Source organism: Dromiciops gliroides, chromosome 3 (genome assembly GCF_019393635.1).
Source record: "Dromiciops gliroides isolate mDroGli1 chromosome 3, mDroGli1.pri, whole genome shotgun sequence".
NCBI classification, from domain to species: domain Eukaryota; kingdom Metazoa; phylum Chordata; class Mammalia; order Microbiotheria; family Microbiotheriidae; genus Dromiciops; species Dromiciops gliroides.
In genome coordinates, this window is record NC_057863.1 from 448770729 (window position 1) to 448784126 (window position 13398).

The 13398-nt window shown below is 35.6% G+C and overlaps 1 protein-coding gene across 1 annotated transcript in view; it reads left to right on the top strand.

The window, feature by feature from the left end:
• The window catches only part of LOC122749084 (sodium channel protein type 9 subunit alpha-like), a 126865-nt gene that overhangs the window by 81120 nt on the left and 32347 nt on the right, over nt 1–13398 (top strand). Inside the window, exons 16-19 of the mRNA XM_043995259.1 lie at nt 2774–3241; nt 7785–7902; nt 11759–11913; nt 13035–13208. Coding sequence (XP_043851194.1) covers nt 2774–3241; nt 7785–7902; nt 11759–11913; nt 13035–13208 — 915 coding nt within the window. The remainder of the gene's footprint in view (nt 1–2773; nt 3242–7784; nt 7903–11758; nt 11914–13034; nt 13209–13398) is intronic.

The window sequence follows — 13398 nt, forward strand, 5'->3', positions numbered from 1 at the left end:
GATGTTATGGAGATATTAGAGATATTGTAGAGGTAGCATCTGCAATATTATTTAACAAGATATGAAAAGTGACAGAAAGGTAGGTCTGGAAACTACAAGATATGGCAAGTTAAGGAAAGGAAGGGAAACTATTAAGAGGCTATTGAAGTAATCAATTTTTAAGGTGATGAGTTCTTTAGCTAGGTTGGTAACCATGTGAGTAAAGGGAACATATCCAAGAGTTGTGAAGGAGATGGACTGGACAAGGATTGGCAACTGATTGTATATGTGAGATGACTATTGGCCACTTTCTCCTCCTGTATAGTCTCTCTTCTGTTTTTTTAAAAATATTTTTAATACTATTTTTTTTACTAATTTTAATACTAATTTAATACTACTAATAATTTTAATACTATTCTCTTGTAGCTCTCTTTCTTTATGTTTGACCATACATTCTCTTTCTTCTTTGCTAGTTTATGATCCATAATCCCACATAGAAATGTGGGACAGCTAGGTGGGGCAGTGGATAGAGTTCAAGGTCCGGAGTCAGGAAGACTCATCTTCCTGAATTTAAGTCTGATCTCTGACACTTACTAGTTGTCTGTCCCTGGGCAAGTCACTTAACCCTATTTGCCCCAGTTTCCTTATCTGTAGAATGAGATGGAGAAGGAAATGGCAAACCACTCCAGTATCTTTGCCAAGAAAACCACAAATGGTGTCACAGAGTCAGAAAAACTAAAATGATTGAACAACAACAAAAAAACCCTATTTTTCTGTAATCAGAAAGATTCATCTTCCTGAGTGGAAATCTGGCCTCAGACACTTGGTAGCTGTATGACCCTGGCAAGTCATGCTACACAACTGAAATGATTGAACAGCTACTGGTCTCGATCCTGATCTCTTGTTTTCTATATATACTTTTTCTACTTAGTGACCTCATGAACTACCATGATAACTCCCTGATCTTTACATTCAGTCCTAGGATCTTTCCTCAGCTCTAGGGACACATAAATAACTATATTTTGGGCAATTCAGACTGCATATTCCATAGAAATTTCAATCTCAACATGTTCCCAAGATAAGTCATTCTCATTCCATTCAAATCCATTCCTTTGAGGCACCTAGGTGGCATGGTGGATAGAGCACTGGACCTGGAGCCAGGAGGACCTGAGTTCAAAACCTGGCCTCAGACACTTGACACTTACTAGCTGTGTGACCCTGGGCAAGTCATTTAAGCCCAATTGCCTCACAAAAAACCAAACCAAAACAAAAACAAATCCATTCCTTTTCTGAATGTTAATATTAGTCTCAAAAACACCATCATCTTTTGAGTTTCTCAAGTTTCCAACCTTAGTATTTTCCTTGACTCCTCATTTTCCCACACATCACATATACAATCACTCACCAATTCTTATGCCTTTCATTACCTCAACATAAGTTGAAGAAAGGTAAAAAAATATGAGGGCTGAAAAAAGCTGGTAGAGATTTTTATTATATTTATTCTTTGAACTTCAGGCCCATTTAAAATTATTTATAGCTCCACAAACTGTATTTATAATACCTTGGATTTTTTCTGGGAGATTTGTTAAATATATCATTGGTAATTTTGGATAAAGATTCAATTTAGTGATGTGATTGGACTATGTTCCAACTAGATTATAAAGGGTTGAAAAGGGCATGAAAGCAGATGGAAATATAGCAACAAATGTAGTTTATTTTTTATAGGAGTTTGGTAGGGAAATGGAGAAGATAGAGAAGGTAAGATCTTGAAGAGATTATAAAGGGGAGTGAGGACTTTTTTAAGGTTGGAGGAGATTGGGGCATTTACTGGGGTATTTATATCAGAGAAGGAACCAGTATTGAAAGAGGACTTAATCATAGGATCAAGGTGCAGGATGATTGAAGGGGTAATATTCTGGAAAAGACAAAAGCTATGATCAAGAGTCTATGTAGAAGGATTGGCCTTGTGCAAAAGGACTGCCTTTTTTCAGAAATAAGAGTAAAACAGAATAGAAGGGGGTAGGGCAATGTCAATGAATTTTGAAATGTGGAGAGAAAAAGAAGAGGGAGAGAGATCATTCAAATAAGTTCTATGGGTTCTGTGCAAATGGGTTTAATTGTCTTAGTAAAATGTGAAATGTGAAGAAAGTGTTTAGCCAGAAAGAGTATCCTGTAGAAGGTACAGACAAATAAATGCCCCGCAACCATGTCCTCAAGGATTTGGCTAAACTCAAAACCAATTCCTTTGTCCCATTAAAGGCAGCAGGATTGCCTAAGAAAGATGCAACTGTAGTGTGTACCTGGCTTGGTATAGGAAGATAAAACAATAGGTTATGATTGGAAGCAACCTTAGAAGCCAAGTGTTAATACTCTTGTTTAAAGATGGTGAAGCAGAGGCCCAGAAAGGTTAAGTTATTTGTCTAGTTTCACAATCAAGTAATTATCTGAGGTTGAGTTTGAATCCAAGTTTTCCTGATTCTAAGGTTAATTTTCTATTACTGCACCTAACCTGACACCAGAGGCCCTAGTTTTGAGCAAGATTATTATGTGTGAATACTGCTGTGAATATGTTTCTTGAATGCTCAAGACTTAAATACCACAGTAAACAACACATACATAGTGTGGATGATATGTTTGAGTTCCCTTGAAGAGAGAGCACAGATTTGCCTTCATTGGATTCATTCTGTCTGTACTTTGACCTTTAGTAAACATTTCAAAGATATTACTGTTGTTTTTTTCAGAACACAAGACATGTATTTATAATCCAAGCTCTTGTTTTTGATTCCCCATTTAGTTACTGATCCTGTTTGTGGCTTTTTTGAGCTCATTTAGTTCAAAGAACTTTGCAGCCATCCAAGTGAGCCCAGAGTCCAAAAATCTCCAGCTTGCAATGACGAGGATTCAAAAAGGAATACATTATGTGGAACAAACTTTACTTGAGCTCATCGCAAAACTGTTTTCTAAGAAGCAAATGATTTCACATATCAAAGGAGAGGAAAATCTAAATATGAAGGAGAAGAAGAATGTCAAATCCAACTACACAGTTAATGACACAAACAAAACATTCCAGAATGGTAAAGATAGAATTCATAGCACTGGAACCAACTTGGAGAAATATGTCAGGATCAAAAGTGATTCTCCTTCACTTATTCCTAATCCTACTTTCTCAGGAATAGCACCAATTGCTTGTGGAGAATATGATCTTGAAAATGTTTACCCAAAAGAATTTAGGAATGAATTGGACTCTGAAAGCAGTAAAGAGGTAAAAAAAATTTTCATGCAGTATTTTATATTATTATTATTTGATAGAGAAGAAATGTGGTTTAGGGTCTTCAAGGATAAAAATTTTGGTAGCAGGAAACTTTGTAGACTACAGCCTATATGATAACAGTTATACTATTAATATTCATCAAATGAAAAAGTATATGATGAATTAATGATCCACAACAATTTCACCAAAGGAATACCTTAAAGAACTGCATATTGACAACAGCTGAGCAGCTAATATCCTTAGAAAGTTGACTGGGATATTGAGCTGTTAAATGGCTTGTCCTGGATCATATAACCAGTTGGTATGAGATGTAGCATTTGTCTCTCTTGTCTTTTCAAAGAGTCACCTCTTTCTCCCCTATAGGCTCTGAATGGAATTCTATTCAAATTATTTCAAAATACTGTTATAAATTCAGTGATGTTTTATATTAGTGATGCTTTATATGTTGGAAATTATAGTCTAAGGGTCAATTTGAAAATGTAAAAGTCATTCTTAGCTTAAGGCTTATACTAAAACAGGGTGAAGGTCAGATTTGGCCCTCAAGCCAACCTCTACTTTAAGTAATTGGTATTTAATTAATAATACATACTGTGAAAAACATATTCAATATGAAGATGGAGTAATACTTTAATGATATGTATTATATTAGAGCTAGATAAAGATCAAAATGACAATGTTAAATGTACCCATAGATTCATAAACCTTTTTCAATAATGCAGAGTTAGGGAACTATGAGTATTAAACACTATATATAATAGTGTTTTGGGTGGATGTGATTGTTAATTTGATGAACCTCTTCCCCTTTTTATTCTTTATAGTTATAAAGCTATAGAAACTAAATACCATAAGTACTTGTGATCACCAAGCATGGATGCCATTTATCTCCATTAGGCAAGGACTTCAAAGTGTTTGCTGAGTGAAGTTTTTGCTTCTACGCTCCTTTGGCTTTGTAGTGATAAAAAATAATGATATTTGTAATCAATGTCATTACTGCACTCTTTTCCCTTTTTATTCTTGAATCATGTTTTTAAGGGCAACTTTGAACTATTGAAATTCCAATTAGTATCTTCTTATTTTCACCCTTTTTTTTCTTTTTTTGTGGGGCAATGAGGGTTAAGTGACTTGCCCAGGGTCACGCAGCTAGTAAGTGTCAAATATCTGAGGCTGGCTTTGAACTCAGATCCGCCTGAATCTAGGGCCAGTACTTTATCCACTGTGCCATCTAGCTGCCCCTTCCACCCTTTTTTCTAATTCAATTTTGATTTTACTCTAGATCAGTGTTCTCCAAATATTTTTGTTTATTAGTAAGATTTTTGAAAATTTATTTTTGTACCCTAATACGAGTATATTTTCTTATTTTTAATTATATACAGGTAATATTAAGCTAATAATTATATTCATATAATTATTCCAAATTATGATCTAAAAGGTTCAGATGGAGATGAAATAATATTTCATCCTAGCATCAGGAGGGTGCCAACAAAATATAGGAGAGTGTCATAAACAGACCTACCCTTTACGATAAGTTTTTGGGCAGCTTTACATAGTTTGGATCATAGAGGGAAGAAACTTGAAGCAGAGAGATCAAATAGAAGGCTGTTGCTGTGGTGCAGATGAGAGGTAATGAGGGACTAAATTAGAGAAAGAGGTTAGTGTCTATGGAAGTAGAAAGAAGTGGACAGACAGAGATATGGATGTGGAAAAGTCAAGATTGGCAAATGACATGACAAGTAGGATGAGGAAGCATGATGAGGTGAAGAAAAAACTGAAGTTCTCAATTTCAGTGGCACACTAAATAGTAATAGGAAAGGTTTTTATGAGAAAAAAGATGATGGTATAATACCTGTAATGTATATCATTATATCCATCTTAATTTTGGATAGGATAGAGTGAGCAACATATGGTAGATGTAAATTTATAAATCTCCAGTGACTAACCTAGAAAGGGACAGATGGGGCAAATTTGCCTACCATAAGGAGGGAATACAGAGAGGTCAGAGTCCTGATGAATAAGGGCAAATGTGGTTGTGTCAGAAACAAGCCCCATGATAGTGGGTGGCTGAGGAGTCTTCAGTGGTACATACAAGCACACATGTGCCTGAAAGAAGATAAATACAATTCCCTATCTTGTACCTGTTTTTGTTGTTCAAAAGGTCAATTAAGGATTTTACATTTTTTCCTTTATATATTCAACCTATTATTCTAGTCTATAAAATTAATTTTATATGCCTTTCACTTAACATGTTGGCATTGCTTCCCAATTTCATGCCATCTGCTAAATTGATGCCACAAATGATTTTATGCAAGTTACTGGGTGGGTGGGGGATGGAAACAGGAATAAGGTCAAATACCTAGGCACCCCTACTAGAGAATTCCTTCTAACTTCTGTTCTGTAGAGCCACATTCTTCAAATGTGATCATTCAAAGTATTCCACATCTAACTACCTATACCATTATCTAAACTAAATATTTCTGTCTTATCTTGTTTTGTTTTGTTTTGTTTTAGTGAGGCAATTGGGGTTAAGTGACTTGCCCAGGGTCACACAGCTAGTAAGTATTAAGTGTCTGAGGCCGGATTTGAACTCAGGTACTCCTGAATCCAGGGCCGGTGCTCTATCCACTGCGCCACCTAGCTGCCCCTGTGTCTAATCTTAAAGGAGAAATCTAGGTAACCTAAATCCGAAGAATTCCCCCAATCTGTATCAAATGGAAAAGTTTTCCCCTTCTTATTCTATTTTCATTTATTTAGTTCATGGAAAGATTTTTCAATGGTATGAGACAAATTATCTGTTTTATATTTTTTCATGATCTCTGCTATTTGGTGAAGCATTCTCCCTTTATTTATGTTCATGAAGAAGCTAAACCCACTTTGTTCTGCTAGCATCAAACCATATTGCCTACTGTGAAGACGATTTGTATTTACTTGTTCTTCAAACTCTTGACCCATTTGATCTGGAGTTTGCTTCTTGCCTTTAGCTCTTCAACTCAGCATTTGTCTTTAACCAATTCTTGTCTACATCATCAACCTGACACTTCTTAACCCCGTTTTATTGGAAACTTTCCAGCTCATTTTGGGAAACTACATTATGGAAAATATTTTATCTATGGCAAGTCCTGTTACTTTCTGTGCTCCCCAAACAAATTAGTACAAACAGGATACTTAGAATAGATTTTTCTTCATGATTTCCTTTTTTGGACTTTCTTCCATTTTCTGGGTAGGAACTTTTCATTCTCTCTGTTTAGTCAAAACATAGCATGAACTCTTTGAACACCTAGGGCATAGGCACTCCTTGCTTTAGAAGCTAGTAAGTCTAGGTGAATAGATGTTGATATGTTAGCAATAATGAGAAATATATGTATTCAGAGGGACCTCAGAGTATCTTCCTACCCTTCCTCTCAAATTATCCTTGAAATATCCTTTCAATTTCAACTCCTATAAGGCAACTCTACTTCAAACCAAAACTTTTGTGAGGGCAGGTCTGAGACTCACTCTCTTTTCTTTCTCTTAGCCTATGTTCCCAGATAAGATTTAGATCCTCTATTGGGATTTATTTCTGGCCAACCTACCTTTTCTATGTATTTGTTCATTTCTAAATTGTATAATAGTTACTTTAGTGCCTATTTCATACCTCCTAATATATTATAAACCTCCTGAGTGCAGGTAGTATGTTTTATATGTCCTTGCATCTTCAGCCCCCAAAAGAATGACTTGAACATAGTTTGTACTTAGTAAATTTAGGCTTAATAGAATTGAGTTAGTGTCAAGATTCCTATTTTCTATCTGAATCTCAGGTTTGTGTGTCTTCCCACAAAGCCAAATTCCAGGTTTATCTTGGTTAACGTCCCAAAAATCCCAGCACATGGGCCCCTAGTTATATTTCTGTCTTCAGATGACATACTATTTCAAAGAAAAAAAAATTAAGCAGTATAACAAAATAGGAAATTTCCTCCATTTATGTGGATGTTCTCTCTCCCACTGGTGCCCATACCATTGGAAGGAGTGGGAATACACATGGGAGAGGCAAACTTGTGGCCATATTTCCAATTTCCATTTGGAACCTTTCTTTACCTTCATCACTATAAGTGAGTAGAAGCCCTCAGTTTTAAATTGTCTATCTTTTGATTTCTATGATTCTTCCCAAGCTGCAACTCCCTGAATTCATCCTACTCTTTGATTTAATGTGTGAAAATTCCTTTTGGCTTTTTTGCATATCCCTATTATGACTCATGCTTTATGTGAATCATGACCTTGGAGCAAGACACAAAAGGACTAGGTAGAATTGTTGATGACTCCATATTATCACCAAATCCAATGAACAGGTATGGGTGGAAAGAAAAATCAAGTGTGAATACACCTGTAAGTTTGGTTTCATTTTAACCATAATGTGTAGTTCTGTACTTTTATGCCATGCTTTCATTTTTATATTTAGCATATATTTATTATTTTTAATATGAAATGACATTGAAATAAATTTAATTAAGCCAATCAAAGGATTAAAACTTCCTTTTTCTTTGGGCATGGGTATGATTTTTAGAACCTAAACCAAAATGATTCCTCTGAAGATAGCTTGGCTCCCATCCTTGCCTCTGGGGAAGAACAAGCAGTGAATAAACCTCTGAAATTAGATGAACCAGGGGCCTGTTTTACATATGGTAAGTGGAACATAGATTCCCAAGGGTGTTATTTTATACTATTGGGTTTTTTAAACTTCTTTTCAATTATTAATAATAATAAAATTTGAAATACTTTTTATTTTAAATCATTTATTACAATTCCAGCATCGTGGTTACACAAGTTCTGTCACTTACTGTCTTAAACATGATAAAAAATATTTTTAAAAATTAAAAGACTAGGGGCAGCTAGGTGGCACAGTAGATAGAGCACCAGCCCTGGAGTTAGGAGTACCTGAGTCCAAATCCAGCCTCAGACACTTAACACTTACTAGCTGTGTGACCCTGGGTAAGTCACTTAACCCCAATTGCCTCACTAAAAAAAAAATAAATAAAAAACAATTAAGAGATCAAACTAAAATAGAGAAGAAAATATAAAAGTTTACTACAAAAACAACTAACCTGAAAAAATAGGGCAAGAGGAGATAATCTAAGAAACTTCAAACTACCTAAAAATCATGACCCAAAAAAGCTTGGTTATGATATTTCAAGAAACCATGAGTGAAAACTGCCTAGACTTGTTGGAGTAAAAAGTCAAAGTGAAAAGAGAATCTCCTCATATGTTCCTAAAAGAAACCCCAAAATGAAATCTCCCAGGAACACCATAACCAAAATCCAGAGTTCTTTTTGTTGTGACAGACATTTTCATATATAGTTTTCCCATGTTTTACTTCCCTATGTTTTGTTCAATATGGACTCTTGAATAATCTCTTATGCCTTCACTTTTCTGTTTATAAAGATGAAAAAATGTATGTGTAGTCTTATCTTCATTCTTGATTCCTTACTTCATAGACTTTCATGGATTTAATTATAACATCTCCTTAATTACAGCCAAATACAGGATTCTGTTATATAGATGGAAGTAAATATATTATGTACATATGTGACTGGGAATTGGAGAGTAGCAGTTTTATGATTACAACATACATAGACATCATTACAGTTTTTCGATATTGCTATTCTCTGAGTTCATGGCAGAGTGCCACTTGTATGCAAAATGAACTGACACAACTTTCCAATTTATATTGAGGATCCAGACAACAAAAGGACTGATGTATTATTGTAAATTGTTTCATATAAAAACCCGGTTCTCTGCCTATTTTATAGAGGATAAGCTTTGGAAAATTATTATGTTTTTACTGAAAGTAAATTTAAAGCAAATGAAATGTGGAAGGTTTTGAAATTCCCCAAAAGTTTAATAAAAAATGTGTTTTATTTGTCACTGTGAATAAATGATTTATTTTTAGTGGCCAACTATTACCCTACCTTTGAGAAATACAAATTTCTTATTGGAACTACTTAAGAATTCATATGATTTGCTGTTAACATTTTAACGGGACTAACTTTTCCTTAAAATTCAACTAGGTACCTGAGAACTACAATGCCAATAAAAGAAAGAAATATTTTTCGGTTGATTCTTGTGGTCATTGTTTATTAACTTTAATCTTGAATGAAAATTTATTTTTCTCATTTAGGGGATGTGTAATTGTTTTTCCTTCTCTTGATTATAAAAGTAGTGACTATGCTTTTCTGTCTCAATACAAATGAAAAAAGTGCAAGGTATGACAATCTTTTAAAAATAATAAATGGTAATCTACTGTGGTACGTATATGTTTAAGTTTCATTTTAAATACCTAAAATGCTAAGGTATAAGGTTCTCTTTATCTCTCTCTCTCTCTCTCTCTCTCTCTCTCTCTCTCTCTCTCTCTCTCTCTCTTTCTTCCTTTCTTTCCTTCCTTCTATCTCTCATTCTCTCTTGTCTTAGGTCGTGATTTTTTCCCTGAACATTTTTAACACAAAAGTTCCTTTCCTTTCCCTCCCTCCCTCTCTTCTTCCTCTCTTCCTCCCTCCCTCCATTCCCTCCTTACTTCCTTCTTTCCTGCCTCCTCCCTTTCTCCTTTCCTCCCTGCCTCCCTCCAGCCTCCCTCCCTCCCTCCCTTCGTTCCTGAACTGTCCGTTCCCCAAATCCTCATAACGTCCTAACCTCATATTACTGTCAAGGACACCACCATCCTCCTATTCACCTCAAATAACAGTCTAGGTGTCATCCTTGACTCCTTAATCTCTCTCATGCCACCCCCAATAATGGTTGTCACATCCTATCTTCCTACTCACATAAAATCTCTCATGTATGCCACCTTCTCTCCTATGACACTTCCACCACCCTAGTTCAAACCATCATCACTTCACACTTGAACTCTACTGCAGTAGTCTGCTTAATGATCTTCCTACCTCAAATCTCTTCCCAATTCTAATCCATCCTCTACTTAGCTACCAAATCAATCTTCCTAAAGTGCAGATCTGACTATGCCACCTCCCTATTAAATAAAATCCAGTAGTTCCAGGACCAAATAGAAATTCTTTTGTTTAGTTTTTAAAGCCCTTAATAATCTGACCCCATATTACCCTTCCATTCTTACACCTTACTCCCCTCCAAGAATGTCATGATTCAGTGAGCATTGATCTCCTTGCTGTTCCTCAAACATAACATTCCACCTCTCTTCTCCCACTATTTTCACTGGCTATCCCCTATAGCTGACACTTCCTTCCTCCTTGTCTCTGCCTCCTAGTTTTCCTGTCTTTCTTTAAGTGTCAGCTAACATACAAACTTCTGCAAGAAGCCTTTCCCAGTCCTCCTCAATTTTAATGCCTTCCATCTGAGATTATCTCCAATTTATTCTATATAGAAATTATACATAGTCGGTTGCATGTTGTCTCCTTCATTAGACTGTAAGGTCTTTGAGATCAGGGAAAGATTTTGCCTTCCTTTATATCACTAGGACTTTGCACAGTGCCTAGCATATAATAGGTACTTAAAAAATGCTAGTTGTCTAATTTTTCTTTCTGGTCTTTGTTGGTTCTATAACATACAGATTTTCAATTGTCTTTAGTTTTTGCATCAATGTTGCGACACTTTATGTTATATTGCTTAGATTCCTGATTCTATTAGATGTTTGTGTGTGTGTGTGTGTGTATATATATATATATATATATATAAATATGTACATATACACACATATATACACATATATATGTATACATACATACATATGTATATAATCATGTTCTAATGGTTTAAACTTCTGCATCTGCTTCTCATATTTCTCCAAAACTTCATGAACAACCAAGTTTTGGGGGGAAAACATTGTCGTCTTCTTTCATTCCTTGGAAATAAACTCTGATTTCATGTGTTCTCTATAAATTTTTCCCACTGCTTCTGTGGAAATAATAAACCTCCTCTGAACTAAGTGACATTTTTCCTTTTGAACGTGTCTGACATCCTTATGGTACTAGTATGCAATGCAAAAAATGATAGTTCTCTTCTAATGATATCTTGGTAGTAGCCTTCCTGCATCCCAGTAGGTCTTTTCTAAGATTCCAAGTTCCTTCAATGGATCATTTCATGGCATGACTCTCAGTCTTCTGAGAATCCTCATAACTCCTGTTTTAGAATGCTAAAACTTCTTAATTTCCTCTCCAAAAATATGGCCACCAGAACAGAACTCCTTGCTTCTAATGCAGGCTAAGACAGTGCAGAGGGACTACCACCTTCCTTGAACACCCTTGGGTGGTTTTCTCTCATGTGCTGTATGATCCATTGCTTCCACAATTACCACATATTTGTAGAGGTGGGAGACAAACATTGCTCAAGAAGAAAAACAAGCATATGCTGAACTCGCCTTTTTCTTCTCACAGGAACTCCTTGTACTAGTCATCATAGAGATATCAGACAAAAATTTGACAAAAAAAACTACTAAGATTAAATTTGGGGTCTAAAAAGAGTTATTTAATTTACCATCTGATGTTTTGTTTTTCATTATAATGTTACTTTTAAAAGGTTGTATAAGAAGGTTCCCTTACTGTGAAGCCAACATGAAATCTAGGAAAGGAAAGATTTGGTGGAACCTAAGGAGAACCTGCTATCGGACAGTAAAACATGGGTGCTTTGAGTTTTCCATAGTTCTCATCATCTTGCTCAGCTGTGTTGCTCTGGTAAGTGAGATTGCAAGCGAGGATGAGGCTGATGGGAACATTTGATTTTCTTACTCACATTCTCCTATCACCCTTACTCCCTAGTAGAGGAAGGAAGGAAACAATAGTGCCTACTATGTGCCAGGCTTTGTGCTAAGTGCTTTACAGTTGTTATCTCATTTGACCCTTACATCAAATATGGAAGTTAGGTGCTATTATTATCCCCATTTTATGTGACTTGCTTATAAGCTAATAAGCATCTGAAGCGAGATGTGAACTCAGATCTTGCTGACTGACTTCAGGTCTAGAGGTATACCCACGATTCTACCTAACAGAGGACCTCAGCTCCTACTTTAGGAAAATAAGCAAGGCTACTCACTGTCAGTTTCCTCTTCTCTTTACTTAGCATATCAGGTTTTTTTTCTTTGTCTTTTATTTTCTCTTCTTTTATGCCAATCTCTGAAAAAGAGGTGTCTATTCTCCTTGCTAAGGACAATCTCTCTAATTATGCACTTGATTCTATCTCCTCTGGAATCTCTTTCCTCTTTGTCCTACATTGCTTTTGTCCACTGGCCTTCCTCATTAAAGCAATTAATGAATTGAGGCACAGTGGTTAGGGGTCTGAGCCTCGAATCAGGAATGCCTGAATTCAAATCTATCTTCAGTCACTCAGTAGCTGTTTGCCCCTGGACAATTCACTTAATCTCTAATTCCATTCCCTTATGTATAAAATGAGGCTAATCATAGCATCTATATCACAGGAATACTTTAAGGATCAAATGAATAAGCACTTATCCCGATGACTGGCATGTAGTAGATGCTCAATGAATTCTTATTTCCCCTATTCCTTTCCCTTTCTTCTTCCCCAGTTACTGACAAAGATAACTATGACTTGTTGGGGAAAAGTTTGTTGGCCAGTATTTTGGTGATCTATGTTTACTCTTTCTGACTGGGCCTCTGGTGATCCAGGGAATAAAATTGTAAGATGACTAGCTCAAGGCATTAGCTGTGTCACTAAAACCAGAACTGAGCTTATATGCTTCATTTCAAACATGTCTTTAACATGAAAATGTCTCCTTTTCTGCTCTCATTATAAATCACATGTTGTGCATGAATTAATAATTTCCTTTATTTATACACAGATCTTTGAAGATATATACATTGAAAAAAGAAAGACTATCAAGATTATTCTGGAATATGGTGACATGATCTTCACTTATATCTTCATTTTAGAGATGCTTCTAAAATGGATGGCATATGGATATAAAACATATTTCAGTAATGTCTGGTGCTGGCTGGAATTCTTGGTTGTTAATGTATGTATGTCTAATCAGATTTTTAAAAGATTATTCATTTGCTTCAAATTTTATCAATCAATAAGCATTTATTAAGGACTTACTACAAGCCAGGTACCATGATGAATACTTAGAATACAAAAGTGAACAGGAAACAGTGAAATGATCTTTGCCTTCAGGCAGCTTGTAGTCTATTGCAGGTAGATAACAC